The 17,473-nt window shown below is 42.9% G+C and overlaps 1 protein-coding gene across 4 annotated transcripts; it reads left to right on the forward strand.

Annotated features, from left to right (window-relative positions):
• Positions 1 to 109: 109 nt before the first annotated feature.
• caprin2 (caprin family member 2) lies at positions 110 to 10,290 on the forward strand. Of its 4 annotated transcripts, none has more exons than XM_080887817.1 (21): positions 110 to 272; positions 824 to 1,073; positions 1,138 to 1,200; positions 1,286 to 1,372; positions 1,744 to 1,982; positions 2,239 to 2,321; positions 2,623 to 2,736; positions 3,379 to 3,416; positions 3,524 to 3,706; positions 4,134 to 4,175; positions 4,269 to 4,397; positions 4,513 to 4,597; positions 6,165 to 6,214; positions 6,306 to 6,413; positions 6,491 to 6,592; positions 6,677 to 6,817; positions 7,426 to 7,567; positions 7,646 to 7,819; positions 8,116 to 8,177; positions 8,926 to 8,977; positions 9,145 to 10,290. In XM_080887817.1, exons 2-21 carry the CDS (start codon positions 840 to 842, stop codon positions 9,717 to 9,719), a joined length of 2,703 nt encoding a protein of 900 aa, XP_080743943.1. In that variant the 5' UTR covers positions 110 to 272; positions 824 to 839; the 3' UTR covers positions 9,720 to 10,290. The 4 variants fall into 4 exon arrangements, with proteins under 4 accessions (XP_080743943.1, XP_080743945.1, XP_080743946.1 ...); XM_080887819.1 differs by having other exon boundaries at positions 7,646 to 7,759; XM_080887818.1 differs by having other exon boundaries at positions 111 to 272; positions 827 to 1,073.
• Positions 10,291 to 17,473: the final 7,183 nt, after the last annotated feature.

Here is a 17,473-nt window from a genome sequence, read left to right on the forward strand (position 1 = left end):
AAATCACTTGTGAAATATTGTTATAAAGTGATGTAATGATGTTTCAGAGAGAATCCGGTCTGGTCACCGACAGGTACTAGAACCGGATGTGGGGTGGCTGATTTCTTTCGGCCCCAGCAGGGCATGTGTAAAGCGGCAGAGTATATAAAGGTGTGAGCCGACACCCGCGTGGCCTCTGCCAGCTGAACATCGCGGTTAGAAAAGAGGGGGATTGGTTTGGAGCTTGCAGCTGTCCGGCGGCACTTCCTGTGGGAATTTTTACAAGCTACCAGGTGGGTGTTTGTTTGAAATGATACGCTGCTGCGTCTGTAGTGATACAATTTGAAATGATGACAATATGAAGGCAAAGTTCTGATCCGCTAAGTGTCTGCTCTTTTGACGCGATATCTGCAGGAAAGTTTGCGTGGATTTTTAATCGGGATTTGACTGCAGCCTGAGGAACCTTGAGCCAAACGCTGTAATTCCTCATATGTTGTTTAATGAAGCCCATTCTGCTGATATGAATCCCTGACAAGTCAGCAGAACAAGTGAGGCTAAAATGAATCACGTGGATGTTTTAAACAAGGCTGTTTAGTTCAAATGAAAATGTACAAAAACCATCTTTTTGCGCACGTTGTTCGCGTTGTTGCGCTTTCTGCTTCTGCTCCTTTCATGATTCATCCAGGGACAGCCGGCTGCTCAGTGGCCGGGATAAATGCTTTGTCACGGGGTTGGCGGCTGCCCAAACTCTTCTGTCCACCCAGCCACTGTTTCTACTGAAACACTGCAAGCAACAACAGGATCTTTCCTCTCCAGCTTTGATGATGTTTTGTTTTTTTCATAGCAGTGTGGAGCTCACTATGGTGCAGCTATCTCCTTCACCTACCCTGGATATCACCTTTCCACCTGAGAAGTCAAAAGGAAGAGAAGAGGACTCGGTCACTGATGGTATCCTGAAGATGGGCTCACCTGCTGGGTTGAACACGCTGCAGCTCAACATGGAAATCTCCACTGCTTACTACGGCTATGAAACCTACATAGAAGATGGCCTCATCTGCCTCAAACACAAAATTCGCAACCTAGAGAAAAAGAAGGTAAGTTTCTGACAGTGCTGTAAAAGTGGGCGCCTGCTGTTTGTGACGCGTGTTGTCCCCACAGCTGAAACTGCTCGGCTACAGGAAGAGACTGAAGCAGGGTGAGGTTCTAAACAAAGATCAAATGGTGAGTCCAGCTAGTAGTGATTTCTTAAATGAGCTCTGTCTCTAGAACCTGCACTGGTGATTTGAGCTTTCCATTTCCATTTTAGGCGGCTGTGGAAAAGTATGAGGAGGTGCTGCACAACTTGGACTTTGCACGAGAGCTCCACAAAACCCTGGATGGCTTGACTCAGAATGTAAATGTGTCTGGTCACTTTGTCTTTATATCCTGGCGAGGCGTTATTATGCCCTGGGTATTAGGTTGCTTGTGCTGTGTTTGGCTCCGGTGCATTAGATAAGCATATCCAAAATTACACCTGGTAATCTGATGATATTGGTGGGCTGTAGGCTGCCCACCCAGTTAGAAATGTAACCTGTGCTCTTTGTTTTGTTTTTGTCTTTCCTTTTGTTTTGATGTCGATCTGGTCTAAAACTGCATTTGAACTGTACTTTGTAAATAAATGCACGTTCATGTCTTCACATGCATTATATAAATTAAACTGTTGTATAGTCAGAAGTCTCACAACTAGCTATAGAATTTGAAAACTCCTTTAATCCTCCCCTGCAGCTGATTAAGGCCCAGAGGAAAGCCATGAAGAAGGAGCAAGTAGCTATAGTGGAGGAAGAGAGGCGACGTCTGGCCACTGTACTCCAGGTCCAGCACCTCCTTGCTAGCCTGCAAAAGGAGCATGTCAGGAGAGACCTTTTGGCCGGCCAGAATCAGGCACCATGCGTTCCAGGCCAGCAGCTACATAGTCTGAGCCAGCTCACCACCTTGCTTGGAGTCAAGAGAGATAACAGACTGAGGTGAGAGTGACCATAAGATGGTGAACTTCCTCCTTTGAAGGTGACGTAGCAACTGAAATGACTGAAACTTCTGACCCGAGTCTTTCACTTCTCATTGGTCATGTCACAATATTTTCAGGAGGCCACAAATTCTGAGCCAAGTTTTCTGCCCTTGAGTGGAAGTTGAGTGTTGACATAGAATTTTTGTAGATGTCAGGCACAGGGTGGCTTGAATTTCAGGATATAGCTACTGACATCTCTTTTCTGTTCGCTGTAGTTTACAAGAGCAAATGGAGCAGGCGGCTCTGGCCTACATGGACCTGTTGGAGGGAAAAGACAAGCCGGTGGCTGGATCCTCGTGTGAGTGCAAAAACCGGAAAGATCTCTAGAGCTCCTGTAATTCTAACATATTAGACACAAAGCCCTACAACCAGCTGCAAAAAGCAATGTCTACAATTCAAAGAACAGCAAGAAAAACACAGCAAAATATTCATAAACCTCCACCTCAGCCTCTTGAAGGTGTTTGGAGGTTTTTGTTTCTGTTTTTCTCTAATCCACAGCTTTTATTTCAGCCTTTCAGGGTATACATGGATATTCTTGCATATAGATTTACCTTACTAAGAATATCTTCCCTACTACTTGCCTTCTTTTTCCTTTTCAGTTAAACAGTTGAAAGAGGAGCTCACCAGGCTGTTGAATTGCGAGTACTTCAGTTGTCTTCCACCTCCTCCAAGCAAGACTCCAGAGGTGGTCCTGAGCTCAGCCAGCCACACTCGTAAGATTCCATAATTACATTTCAATAGCAACTTTTCAGCCATGAAAAACCTTGCATGTGTTACAGGATCGGTGTTTTAGGTTTTTATTTTGTACTTTCCTGCCAGCGGGTTGACCAGGTTAGTTTTGGTGGTCCTTGACATTGTTTTGGTGCTTCCTGAGTTTCCTGTCCAGGAATTGACCCAAACTGTACTGTCTTGGAAATGCCCGTGGCAGTCCTTGTTGTGTTCTGTAAGCTAGAAGTACCAGAACCTGTAGCAGGCAAAGAACAACTTCATGTGCTGAAAAATGAGTTAGTCGATCTGCAATATAAGACTGTATAGAGGGAGGTGAGAGATTTCAGACTACGGCCCCTCCTGGCTTTGATTTCTTGCTTGTTTAGACTGCGACTTGCAGCCATCTACATTCCTTTTGTGTAGTTGTATTGGCATCAGGTGTCCCACCTCGGGCTCCTGTTTAACAGTTCTCTGGCCCTTGCACAGCTCCAAGGTTAGTTTTGACAGTGTTGTGATCCCACTCCTGCCCTGTTTCTGCTTAAGCTGAGCTTTAAAAGGCATCACTACATGAAATGTATTTCTGTAACTGCCATATTTTCCCTGAAAAAGTTGACTTCCATATTTCTTTTTCTGCTTTGCCCTGTCAGCCATACTAAAGTCAAAATCAAATGAAGTTTCAAAGGAGGTAAGCCCAATATTCATTTAGGGTCCCCTCCCCCACCCTTTCCTTCGACTGCATTTCAATGCTCTATATACAAACAGTTCCCAACCCACTGCTCTGTTGTATGCCAGTTTTTCAATAGACTATACGTGAGTGAGAAGGAGCAGGACCCTCCTGACTGCTGGGATATGGAGCTCCCAGGGGAACCTTCATCACCGCAAACTGCAGTCCTCAAACCATGGAGAGGAGCTGCCACTTTAATACCTAAAGTCATTCCATCCACCACAAGGAAGCAGTCTGCAGACTGCAAACTGGTAAAATATAGTCAAACATTTTTGCTCTTCAGTTGTCATCTGCAATGACGAGTAAAACTGGGTGACTTGATGACGACTATTCATTATATTAGTATCAGAATGAATCGAACGGAAGTATAACATGATTTATGCATTCCTCTTCTCATGGTGAAGAACAGGCTGTCTGTGAACAACAGCTCAGTAGGTAGAGATACGAATAAAACGAAACATTAATGCTGTAGTTTAGCAAAGGTAACATTCCAGTGACTGCATTACTTCGGGGGAGGGGACAGCAAAGACTCGCTATTATAAGGAAGGGCTGCAGATGTACTGTAATTCTCTGGGGTGAGCGCACTTATTGAAAGTAGTCAGTTGATCTTAAATTACAAGAACTGATCTGCCAGTATTGGCTCAAAAGCTCAGGTGATTCAAATCCTATTCTTCCCAGAGGAAAGAGAAGAAGGCCAAACAGGAGCAAAATTCAAAGTTGGTGAGTTGAACAGCTGATCTTCACCAGACACGCACATTGATGCTCTGTAAATATTTTTAGGTGTACAAATGAGCCCCTTGTAATTCCTGACAGGTAGTTGGCATGGATATACCTGTGGAAGTTTTCAGTTCTGCATCTGCCTTACCTAAAGATCCCATCCTGAGAAGACAACACCTCGAGGAGCTCATGACAAAGATCCATGGCTCCTTCAGTTTTATGCAGGTGGACTTTGGTTTGCAACTTTCTGTGTGTAACTGGTGGTACTATTGTTGTTTTCAGCTTTGCCAGTGACTGAAGGTTTATTGCTCTGTTTTTTTTTTAATGCTGTCCTGTTCAGGACTCTCTCCTAGATGGTGAGAGCTCGCCTACAAATGACCAGCTCCGACTGAAGAGACAGCCTTCTGGATCTCCCTCCATTCTGGGTAAATTGAGAAAAAAATTAACAAGGTCTGTTATTCTCAGGTGTCACAAAGTGCTTTATCATATAAAATGCAACAATTAAAATGGCATAGATGAAAGAAACTGCACGGGTGGGCCTTACCTTTTTAAAAGAAGCTTATCAAAGGTCAACAGAGCTTACGTTCAATGGAAGGAGGTCCTTTTGTCCTTATCTAGGCGAAGGTGCCACCAACAAGCATTGACCAGCACAGCTTTGAACTCTGAAAACTAAGAGATCCAACCAAAGTACTCTTTAATGGTAAAGGTATGTTTTTGCTGCATTGGCCGTGTGTTTGGGATCATTGTAAAGCTTGCTAATGCAGCAGTGATTAATAGTTCTCATGATGCAATATAAAGATCAATTTGGAAGGACTGGGTACTTAAAGAGAAAAATTAGAACTTTTATTGTCATCGTAGGGTTGCTCGCACAGCGAAATAAGGTAGCAAGACCACAAAAGTTAAAAAAATATAAGAACACTACACAATGTTTGTCTACCAGGAAGCATTGTGGGGGCTTTGGTCACGAAGGATAGGGATGGAAGTTGCACATCTGCTGAAATATTGCACAGGGACTGGAATGAATAGCAGCGGCAAAGTGATGGTATGAGAGAGGTCTGCTCACTTTGCATTTATGGTTCTCACAGCCCACGGGTAGAAGCTGTTCTTTGGTCTGTTGGTTTTGCACCTGATGGATCTGAACTTTGTTTTTGTTTTGTTTTTTTAGAGGGCAGAATGTTGAATAGATGGTGGTTAGGATGGAGTCATCTTAGTCTGGTATAATTACACCAACCTTATCTAGATTGTGTACAAAAGATCCAATATAGTTTTGTTTAAATTTAAAAAATAAAACAATCTAAATTGAAAGAAGCAAACCTGGATGGGAAGAGTCTTGGTGGCTGATGATCTGGTGTCACTGGTGAGAGGGGCCGGTGTAGTAATAAACTCACTGGGAGAGTTTAAAGGATGACTACATGAATTCTGTTTTGTCAGGGTTGAGATGGATGAACTTGACTGGTGTTGGAAACATCACTGATGGGAGGCTTTTCGAGTGTGCTGGACCTTACCAGGTGTACAGGTGATTGTCAGCGTGGCTCAGGGGGTATAGCAGGTTGCATTCTACTTGGATCAGTGGTTTGACTTCCCAGCTCATCTAGTCTCCACGTCCATCCTAGGGCTCGATGCTGAACCTCAAATTCCCCCGATTCAGTGTGACTAAAAAGCCATTTGAGTACTCAATAAAAATGTGTTCATCATTTAGCGTGGCAATGCTCCTATGAAGGGGTTGAGCTGCTATAGGGAGATGTAGGATTAAGACAGAACTGTGAAATACACTAAAAAAAAAAAGACATTTAAATCTATTCTAAACGTAATATTCAGGAAAGCGCTTGCAGGCTTGGGTGTGGCCTATAAATGTACTAGCAGTATATGCAAATGTGATTTGTGTTTTAGCAGTTTGTCGGTCTTTTAGTCATACAAAAGAAATATTGCTTAGATTTTTTTTGAATAAATTTCCTAATATTTTTTGTTTTGTTTTCCATCTCACCTAAACAGCTAAAGCAGGTTTGAGAAGCCCAATTGATGTCCTACCCAAAGCGATGCATGTAAGGAGCTCCTTTCCTTTTTAACAAAGCAGGTGTGACTAAAAATGAGAACAGTTTTTAGTTGTGACATATCCACCTTTCCTATATTCAGTCCACTCCACTGCCCACCAGGCTTACAGAGCGCAGAGTCAGTCTGACCAATGGAAATCGGAGCCTGGAGACCTGTGACATAGAACTTTCCCCAAAGGCCCTACCTCATGTAAGGAGCCATTCGTTTCAATATAAAGTTATACTCTGCATTCTGTGTGCCTCTCTTAAGCTTTGTTGTCAATCTAGGAGTCTCTCCAGTTGGCTGAAAAAGAGATTTTTCCTTCACCGCCACTGTTTCGCCGGGAGTCGACTGCCTCCAGCAATCTGGAGGAGAAGAGCTGTCCTATGGTAGATTAGTTTAGCCACCATCGGAGAACTTCTTCTGTGAAGTGTTGCCAGAATACTTTATTTTGTTTCTTTTAACCTTCCCAGACACCAGTAACAGATTCAGGGAAGCAGTCGCCCTGTAATGGGGTAACATCCTGCACTTCCACCCCCCCTCAGGGACAGACTTTCTCTACACCGCCCACCAGGCGATCTCTGACCTCTGCACAGTTTCAGAACATCCAGTCAGTAAGTTTCATCAAAGTATCATTCAGACTTTGATCATTGGTGGCTAAAGTCAAAGTGCAGGGCTGTAGCTCCTCTCTGAGATGCGATTCAGACGGTGTTGATATAAAAAGATGAGGTGAGATAAGATCTCACTGTACGCAAGAAATAGAGCTGAGACTTCTCACACATGGTGCAGCTCAGGATAAGAGATTCTGATTAAAGATCTTGTGGTGTCAGCAAATGGGTCAAAGGCTGTTAGTGGGTATTATATCTCCATTTTACTGGGTGTCTGAACATGTGTTGCTGTTCCAGCTGTAGTCTCTGGGTGTTCACAAACTTAAAGTTGGTGGAAGTCTTAAGATGGGTAATTTTTGAGAACCATGTGCATGAACCATCATATTTAAAATTGACATCTCATCTAAAATATTTTTGTGGTTCAGTTCTGGAAAGTAAGATTCTAATATTTTAATAGTTAGTACCACAAACTATTAAACACCCATACAGCTTATGGATGTATGAATGCTAAACAAGCTCATTAGCCTACATTTTCTCAATGTCTGTTTTGTGACTTCCAAAAAAAACCAGCTCCTCGAGGTTTTTGTTGGTTGTGTTTTTTCTGCTTTCTGTAGGTCTTTAAAGTGAGCACCTCCTTAACTCAGACGGGGGAGGTGACCTATAAACCAGATTCTGTTTTCACTGAGCCCAGATACACCACTGCCAGCACCCAGACACCACCCGAGTTTGCCCTCTCAGAGGAGGAGGCACAGCCAGGTATGTTGAGTTTTGCATTCTTGGCTTTGTGTCCTCACTGCTAGACCGGTCGTCATCATCGAGATGCATTTTCTCTAGTGTACCAGTCGGATTACTCGGTGGGTCATGGTGGACAGATCTTTCAGTCTCCAAGCCAGTCGGGTGGTGTGACTCGACCCAGCCAATCATACTACACCAGAGGCTCTGTGAGAGGTATGGCACGTGGTGGCAAGGCACTGGCTCAAACCTTTCGCTCCTCTGGGTGGCAACGAGGTATTGGTCTTGTTTTTTTTTTTTGGTTTTTTTTTGTTTGGTTTTTTTTGTTTCATTTTTGGTTTGTTTGTGGTGGTTTTTTGTTGTTGTGCGTTTCCTCACCCCACCCCAAGCTGTGGCTGTGCCTCTGTGCAGAAGGGCTCGTCCTGTTCAAAGGGAGTTCTTCTTCCCTACAACCAGTGTTTTTATGTGTGAAGTTTTCCTTAATATTGTGGGGTTATGACCTTCTCATCAAGCATCTTTGTGAACTGGCACAATTTAAACTGAGGTTTTCTTAAACTAGTTTCTGATTACAGGAGGATCCTACATCTCTCCAACTCATCTCAGGGACTCTGGTCCCCTCCTCTATGCAGCTAGAGTAAGTCAACCTATCTTTTAACATTTTATAATCCCAGCACAAATGATGGATTAAATACGGCCATAAACCAAAAAGGCATTTCATTAAATGACCCAAGCAAAGGATGGGAAACCTACTTGACAAGCAAATCAATTTATTTACAGAAGTGAAGCTGCTCACTAAGTAAAAGCACAACTTATTCAAGTCCTGCAGTTTTCATACTAGTCTGTTCATGTGGAAAGGGAACACGTTTTGTTTCTATATGGGGGCAGTTTTTCTGTAAGCACAATCTGTTTTGAAGAAGTTTGCAGCTTTAAAATTCATAATCAAGTAGATCATCAGAAGCGGTGTGTAGAAGTGTATTTGCTTATACAAAGTAGGCTGCACAATCGCAAACAGTTGTGGGGTATGTTGACTGTGTTGGTTGCCATAACAAGTAATCATCAGCACTCACCAAAAGCTTTGAACAATGCCTGACTTTTATATAAAGTCATTTTTTAAAGGTAATAACAAAATATAAAATTCCAGTTTGTGTCAGACAGCTGCTCACAATTTAGATTCAAAGCAGGAAGTATAGAGGGCCCATTCCATGAAAATCAACTGAAAAGAGACTACCACAGAGATGACTCTGCAACTTGAATGAAGATGCAAAATTTTCCATTTTACAGAATTTTTATTTTTCAACTTAGATTTTATACCAAGCGCATCTTCTGTCCTTGTTTCCTTCTGTGTAAAAGTCACTGTTGTGCTTCTGTGGCCTTTTTCTCAGGACTCGGGGTACCAGCACAACTACAGGCGAGCAGGGAGACATAACAACAGTGGTAGGAACCATTGTCTTTTCTGCTACAGCTTCCACTTCCATTTTTGATTTTAAGTTTGGTGCCACCAACATATTTCCACAGCCAAATTCTCAAATTTGGGATTTGATGTTTTCTTCCTGCAGTTAAAAATAATCAACATGGCATTCTGTGTCATCTCAACTCCACAGCAGCCTGGAGTGATTCTTCTCAGGTGAGCAGCCCAGACAGGGAGGGAGCGTTCACAATTGTGGACTCGGGTCATGGGGATTCCCTGTCTGTTTCCACTGTGGAGGTCCCACTCACTCCACATGGACACCACCACACCGCCTTGCTGCCTATGCAGCTCTACCCACTCTCCCAGCCTCTGCGAGTGGCCTTCACTGCCTCTCGCACTGCCAACTTCGCTCCAGGAAATCTCGACCAGCCGATTGTATTTGACCAGCTCCATAGCAACCTAGGGGAGATGTACGATACCCACATTGGCCGCTTTACCTGCCCTGTGAATGGAACCTATGTCTTTATCTTCCACATCCTGAAGCTTGCCATCAATGTGCCACTCTACATTAACCTCATGCGCAACGAGGAGGTGATGGTGTCGGCATACGCCAACGATGGAGCCCCAGACCATGAAACGGCCAGCAACCACGCCATTTTGCCGCTTTTCCAAGGAGACCAGGTGTGGCTCAGGTTGCATCGTGGAGCCATCTATGGCAGCACTTGGAAGTACAGCACCTTCTCTGGGTTTCTGCTGTACCAGGATTGAGTAGCAGTCAGCCTGATGGGACTCTTCTTCCAGTGTGTGGACTGTTTGCTTTGCATTGAATGGTGACTGCACTGACGTTTGAGTATAGTGGTCAGGCTGCATGCTAATGCATAAAACTTGTTCACAACATGGGTGAGAGTATAGATTATACACTTTGACCACTTACACAACTTACCTGTTTTCAAATGGGGTCTGTTACCAATTGACAAACCAGGCAGACCAAATAAAAACCATTGTGATGAACTCCCACTTTGACTGATACAGTTACACCGTCTGCTGTAAAGCGGCACCTGCAAGAATGGAATCATTTTGTGCCTTTTTGTTCAATGAATGTTTGCATTGACCAGATGTTAACCTCAAGTCATTCATTTAGTTCAACATATCAGGTGAATTGACAAACTGTATTTGCAGCACTTTGCTTGATGCTGTGCTCCTATCCATTCATTCTTACTGAGGAAAGGATTGTTCTTGGTGGTGGGTGTGGTGTCAAACACTAAAGGCAAAATTGTAGCACTGTCTACTGTGAAGGTATAAAAGAGGTCTCTTGCTGAAATAAAAGATGAGCAGTGAAGTGTAGTGGTTTTTGTGTTTTTATTATTTAAGTTTAAAAAAAAAAAACCAAAAAAAAAAACTAAAAAAACCAAAAACACTCTTTGGTTACATTACTTAAGCAGGTTTGTTTAAGAGCCAGTTCACAGCTGAAGAAGCCTCCTGGATGAGGTGAAATGTCTTCACAAAACTTCAAAAAGCCCTACTCAAGTACATACAAAAATGCTCTATAAGAACCATTCCGCACATGAGTATTAAGTGCGTCATTAAACATAAAGCCACTGGTGAGTGGTTGTAACCACAGTGACGCTTATTCTCTCAAACAGGTGGTGATATAGAGCTCCACGTGAAGTACACTTCCCAAACAAGTCGGCTAAACTTGGAGGGTACCAATCTGTCCAGTTAAGAAGCATAAATTAGCATTTTACTTAAATGAGTCTGAGGAGTCAACATTGTGCAGCCAGCAACATCATCCAGTATAATCGGTTTGGTAATGGGGACAGTTTGCCAAAAAGTACCCCCTCTGCTGTTAGATACCAGAAAGAAATCCTGAGATGTAGACAGACAGGAACTCGATGACACAAAAAGTTGGTTATGGAATTTAACTTAGTTTTATGCTGGGACCAATGCTTTTCACATGATCAGAGTTTCCCTTACACAAAACAATGAAAAGAATATGTAGTATATTTGCAGCTCTGGAGGCCAGGATTACTGAATTGGAGACTCTGCTTCGCACCCTTCATTCACCCGTAGCTAGCCAGGCCCCTGTAGCTGGTGCAGCCGAAGATAGCGTAGGCCCCGCTGGCTGTTCCCCGGCAGATCCCAAGCAGCTGGGGAAAGAGGGCGGCTGGGTGACGGTGAGGAGGAAGCATAGTCCTAAACAGAAGCCCCAGGTACACCACCAACCTGTTCATGTGTCTAACCGTTTTTCCCCACTCGGCGACACACCCGCCGGGGGTCAAACTCTGGTAATTGGTGATTCTGTTCTCAGACATGTGAAGCTAGAGACAATACAGTATCCACATCTGAACCGAAGAGTAAAACAGTGAAATGTGGATTATTAAATATTAGGTCTCTCTCCAAGTCTCTGTTAGTACATGACTTAATAATTGATCAACAAATCGTTTACTCTGCCCTACAGAAACCTGGTTGCAGCAGGATGATTATGTTAGTTTAAATGAATCAACACCCCCGAGTCATTCTAACTACCAGAAACCTCGAAACACAGGCCGAGGGGGCGGTGTGGCAGCAATTTTTCACACCAGCCTATTAATCAACCAAAGACCCAGACAGACTTTTAATTCATTTGAAAGCCTGATGCTTAGCCTCGTCCACCCCAGCTGTAAAACTCAGAAACCAGTCTTACTTGTTATCATCTATCGTCCACCTGGGCCTTACACAGAGTTTCTGTCTGATTTCTCAGACTTTATATCTAATTTAGTTCTGAGCTCAGATAAAATAATTATTGTGGGTGATTTTAACATCCATGTAGATGCTAAAAATGACAGCCTCAACATGGCATTTAATCTGTTATTAGACTCAATTGGTTTCTCTCAAAATGTAAAAGAACCCACCCACCACTTTAATCACACTCTAGATCTTGTTTTAACATATGGCATAGACACTGAACATTTAACAGTGTTTCCTGAAAACCCTCTCCTGTCTGATCATTTCCTGATAACATTTACATTTACAATAATTGATTACACAGCGGTGGAGAGTAGACTTTATCACAGTAGATGTCTTTCTGAAAGCGCTGTAACTAAGTTTAAGAATATAATCCACCCACTGTTATCATCTTCAATGCCCTGTACCAACACAGAGCAGAGCAGCTATCTGAACGCTACCCCAACAGAGTTCGATTATCTTGTTAATAATTTTACCTCCTCACTACGTACGACTCTGGATACTGTAGCTCCTGTGAAAACTAAGGTCTCTAATCAGAAGTACCTGACTCCGTGGTATAATTCTCAAACACGTAGCCTAAAGCAGATGACTCGTAATCTGGAGAGGAAATGGCGTGTCACAAATTTAGAGGGTCATCATTTAGCCTGGAGAAATAGTTTGCTGCTTTATAAGAAAGCCCTCCACAAAGCCAGAACATCTTACTATTCATCACTGATTGAAGAAAATAAGAACAACCCCAGGTTTCTCTTCGGCTCTGTAGCCAGGCTGACAAACAGTCAGAGCTCTGTTGAGCCAACCATCCCTTTAACGTTAACTAGTAATGACTTCATGAACTTCTTCACAAATAAAATTCTTATCATTAGAGAAAAAATTACCAATAATCATCCCACAGATGTAATATTATCTACAGCTACTCTTAGTACCATTGATGTTAAGTTAGACTCTTTTTCTCCAATTGATCTTTCTGAGTTAACTTCAATAATTACTTCCTCCAAACCATCAACGTGTCTTTTAGACCCCATTCCTACAAAACGGCTCAAAGAAGTCCTGCCATTAATTAATTCTTCGATCTTAAATATGATCAACCTATCTCTAATAATCAGCTATGTACCACAGGCCTTCAAGCTGGCTGTAGTTAAACCTTTACTCAAAAAGCATCTCTAGACCCAGCAGTCTTAGCTAATTATAGGCCAATCTCCAACCTTCCTTTCATATCAAACATCCTTGAAAGAGTAGTTGTCAAACAGCTAACAGATCATCTGCAGAGGTTTATTTGAAGAGTTTCAGTCAGGTTTCAGAGCTCATCACAGCACAGAAACAGCTTTAGTGAAGGTTACAAATGATCTTCTTATGGCCTCTGACAGTGGACTCATCTCTGTGCTTGTCCTGCTAGACCTCAGTGCAGCGCTCGATACTGTCGACCATAATATCCTATTAGAGCGATTAGAACATGCTGTAGGTATTACAGGTACTGCGCTGCAGTGGTTTGTATCATATCTATCTCATAGACTCCAGTTTGTGCATGTAAATGGAGAGTCCTCTTCACACACTGAGGTTAATTATGGAGTTCCACAGGGTTCAGTGCTAGGACCGATTCTGTTTACATTATACATGCTTCCCTTAGGCAGCATCATTAGAAGACATAGCATACATTTACACTGCTATGCAGATGACACCCAGCTCTATCTGTCCATGAAGCCAGATAACACACACCAATGAGTTAAACTGCAGGAATGTCTTAAAGACATAAAGACCTGGATGGCCGCTAACTTTCTGCTTCTTAATTCAGATAAAACTGAGGTTATTGTACTCGGCTTAGAAATATGGTATCTAAGCAGATTCTTACTCTGGATGGCATTACCTTGGCCTCCAGTAACACTGTGAGGAACCTTGGAGTCATTTTTGACCAGGACATGTCCTTCAACGCACATATTAAACAAATATGTAAGACTGCGTTCTTCCATTTGCGCAACATCTCTAAAATTAGAAATATCCTGTCTCAGAGTGACGCTGAAACACTAGTTCTTCCATTTATTACTTTCAAACTGGACGACTGTAATTCATTATTATCAGGAAGTCCTAAAAACTCCCTGAAAAGCCTTCAGCTAATCCAAAATGCTGCAGCAAGAGTCCTGACAGGGACTAGAAAGAGAGAGCAGATTTCTCCTGTATTGGCTTCCCTTCGTTGGCTTCCTGTTAAATCCAGAATTCAAAATCCTGCTCCTCACATACAAGGTCTTAAATAATCAGGCCCCCATCTTAATGACCTTGTAGTACCATATCACCCTATTAGAGCACTTCGCTCTCGCTCTGCAGGCTTACTTGTTGTTCCTAGAGTATTTAAAAGTAGAATGGGAGGCAGAGCCTTCAGTTTTCAGGCCCCTCTTCTGTGGAACCAGCTTCCAGTTTGGATTCAGGAGACAGACACTATCTCTACTTTCAAGATTAGGCTTCAAACTTTCCTTTTTGCTAAAGCATATAGTTAGGGCTGGACCAGGTGACCCTGAATCCTCCCTTAGTTATGCTGCAATAGACGTAGGCTGCCGGGAGATTCCCATGATGCATTGAGTTTTTCCTTTCCAGTCACCTTTCTCACTCACTATGTATTAATAGACCTCTCTGCATTGAATCATATCTGTTATTAACCTCTGTCTCTCTTCCACAGCATGTCTTTATCCTGTCTTCCTTCTCTCCCCCCAACCATCACAGCAGATGGCCCCGCCCCTCCCTGAGCCTGGTTCTGCCGGAGGTTTCTTCCTGTTAAAAGGGAGTTTTTCCTTCCCACTGTCACCAAAGTGCTTGCTCATAGGGGGTCACATGATTGTTGGGTTTTTCTCTGTATGTATGAAGCGCCTTCAGGCGACTTTTGTTGTGATTTGGCGCTATATAAATAAAATTGAATTGAATATGTTTTTTTCTATGGAGGTGATACACACATCCAGATGACACAAATCAACTAGTTTAACTACAGGCATCCATAACTTGCTACTTTTAAATTCTGAGAACTCTGAGTTTATTGCACTTTGGCCTAAAAATCTTCTATTTCTTCATTTCCATTTAATACTTGTACAGCTGCTGTTATTGTATATTTATATTTGTATTTCTTCATACATTCTTAAATATTTCTATACTGTGTATTGTGTATTTTGTTGTACAGTTATTTTATTTTCAACTTTAACTTATATATTTTATCTTCTTTCCCAGTTAAATTTACCCTTCATTCTAATTTGTGTTGTACAGTTATTTCAGTTTTATATTTTATTTTATTCCATCCTAGTTAAATTTACCCTTTTTAATTTTCATATTTATGTCTCCGGTTCTGTTCATAATTTTTATGGACAGGATTTCTAGGCGCAGCCAAGTGGCGGAGGGCTTTCGCTTTGGTGGCCTCAGAATCTCATCTCTGATTTTTGCAGATGATGTGGTTCTGTTGGCTTCATCGGGTGAGGGCCTCCAGCTCGCACTGAAGCAGCAGGAATGAGGATCAGCACCTCCAAATCTGAGGCCATGGTTCTCAGCCGGAAAAGGGTGGAGTGCCCACTCCGGGTCGGGGATGAGTTCCTGCCACAAGTGGAGGAGTTCAAGTATCTCGGGGTCTTGTTCGCGAGTGATGGGAGAAGGGAGCCGGAGATCGACAGACGGATTGGGGCTGCAGCTGCAGTAATGCAGACGCTGCACCGGTCCGTCGTGGTGAAGAGGGAGCTGAGTGTAAAAGCGAAGCTCTCAATTTACCGGTCGATCTACGTCCCTACCCTCACCTATGGCCACGAGCTGTGGGTAGTGACCGAAAGAACGAGATCGCGGATACAAGCGGCAGAAATGAGCTTCCTCCCAAGGGTGGCTGGCCTCTCCCTTAGAGATAGGGTGAGAAGGTCGGCCATCCGGGAGGGGCTCAGAGTAGAGCCGCTGCTGCTCCACATCGAAAGGAGCCAGCTGAGGTGGTTCGGGCATCTGACAAGGATGCCCCCTGGGCGCCTCCTGGGTGAGGTGTTCCAGGCATGTCCCACCGGGAGGAGGCCCCGGGGCAGACCCAGGACACGCTGGAGAGATTATATCTCTCGGCTGGCCTGGGAACGCCTTGGTGTTCCCCCGGATAAGCTGGAGGAGGTGGCTGGGGAGAGGGAGGTCTGGGCCTCTTTGCTTAGGCTGCTGCCCCTGCGACCCGGCCTCGGACAAAGCGGATGAAGATGGATGGATGGATGGATTTATTTCCTATCCTATTCATAGCCTTTTCTTTTTTTCTTTAGGTCACGAGCAGTTGTGTAAGCATTTCACTGCATATCGTACTGTGTATGACTGTGTGTGTGACAAATAAAATTAGAATTTTTAAACATGATCTCTAATGAGTCTCTCTCTTGCAAGCAGGTAAAGCACTGCATGTGTTATATAACTATCTGTGAAACTGAAAAGAAAAACTCTACTCCTACAAAGGAGAAATTCATTAGTTACAACAGGATAACAAGATTAGAATTTCAGCTGTTACAAAGAGTATTTGTAGCAACATTTTTGACTGACATGAGATAAATACTTTATTTAACCAATAAGCAATACACATGCAAAACAAAATAAGCAACAGCCAGTGTAACCTCTACTAAAACTTTGCTCAAGATTAGCAAGCAACTGAGTCTAAAAGTGGTGACTTCCTGGCATGAAATATATTTTATTTTATAATATTATTATATTTCAAAATTATACATGTCACACACACACACATCTTAGACTTCGGTGTTTTATTGAGGAACAATAAATATCAGTAGAGAGCAGTCAGTCCCAACGCTGGCATGAAGTGTGACTACTAGGGTGGATGGTCATCTTCCACACGTCGTTTCTGGTGCTGCCAGAAAAATAGTCCGTACATAAAGACGTCCAGGAAGAGGTGGAGGAATCCATGTCTGTGCTTTGGAGCTGTCAATAGTCCCACAGGTTAATCAGCAGGGGCACATGAAGGAGAAATAGTGGTTACTTTAAAGGTGCTTAGGACGCATCAACTTACTCCACAGGTTTGTCCACCATAAAACACCAGTGCTGCTGTCAGCCAGTCAAAGTCAATATAAATTAAAAACACAGGAAGGCAGGATGTGTTGCCCATCACATACTCCGTTCTGGAAACAGCAGAAATGCAACCGTGTCCACATTTTGTCGTAACAAAGCAGATAAACTCCCCTGCTATTTGTAATCCATTAGAGTGCCACATGAATACAGCTTAAATGACAGCGTGCGTTGACAATATGTACACCTGAAAGTATCCATTTAGCAACAGGCAACACAAAACTGCTAATGCTGCAAAAGTTCAAAGATAGGACATCTGCCCAAGATACACATTTCCAAACATTTTACTCTCTGCTGCCAAACATATTTACATTTTGAGCGCATTTAGAGGAGGTGAAACACAAATATGGCGCGTCCCTTCATGACACATTTATGGACCACAGAAAACAAGGTTAACAATTCTAATTGTGAAATTCATCCATTTATGCCAAGTCTGCAGTTTACATAAAAACCCCTTTAAACAATTAAAGAACATTTAGCTTAGCATAGGCTAGTTTGCTTTATTACAAAAAATAAAATCTAGATTTTAAACAGTGTATAAACAGCCAGTGCTACTGCGGCTGTTACACAGGGACTAAAAACGTAACCTGTGACTGGCTTGAAGTGGAACTTTACGGGAATCATGACACACACACAAGCATGAAAGTTGTTAAGACCATAAACCTGCTACTTCTCGCTTCCTATGCTAATTGGTGACAAATGGGTGCTATTACACTCAGTCTTGTTTATAGAAACGTCATTTTGTGAAG

This window comes from Rhamphochromis sp. 'chilingali', assembly GCF_963969265.1.
Source record: "Rhamphochromis sp. 'chilingali' genome assembly, chromosome: 7".
Lineage (NCBI taxonomy): Eukaryota > Metazoa > Chordata > Actinopteri > Cichliformes > Cichlidae > Rhamphochromis > Rhamphochromis sp. 'chilingali'.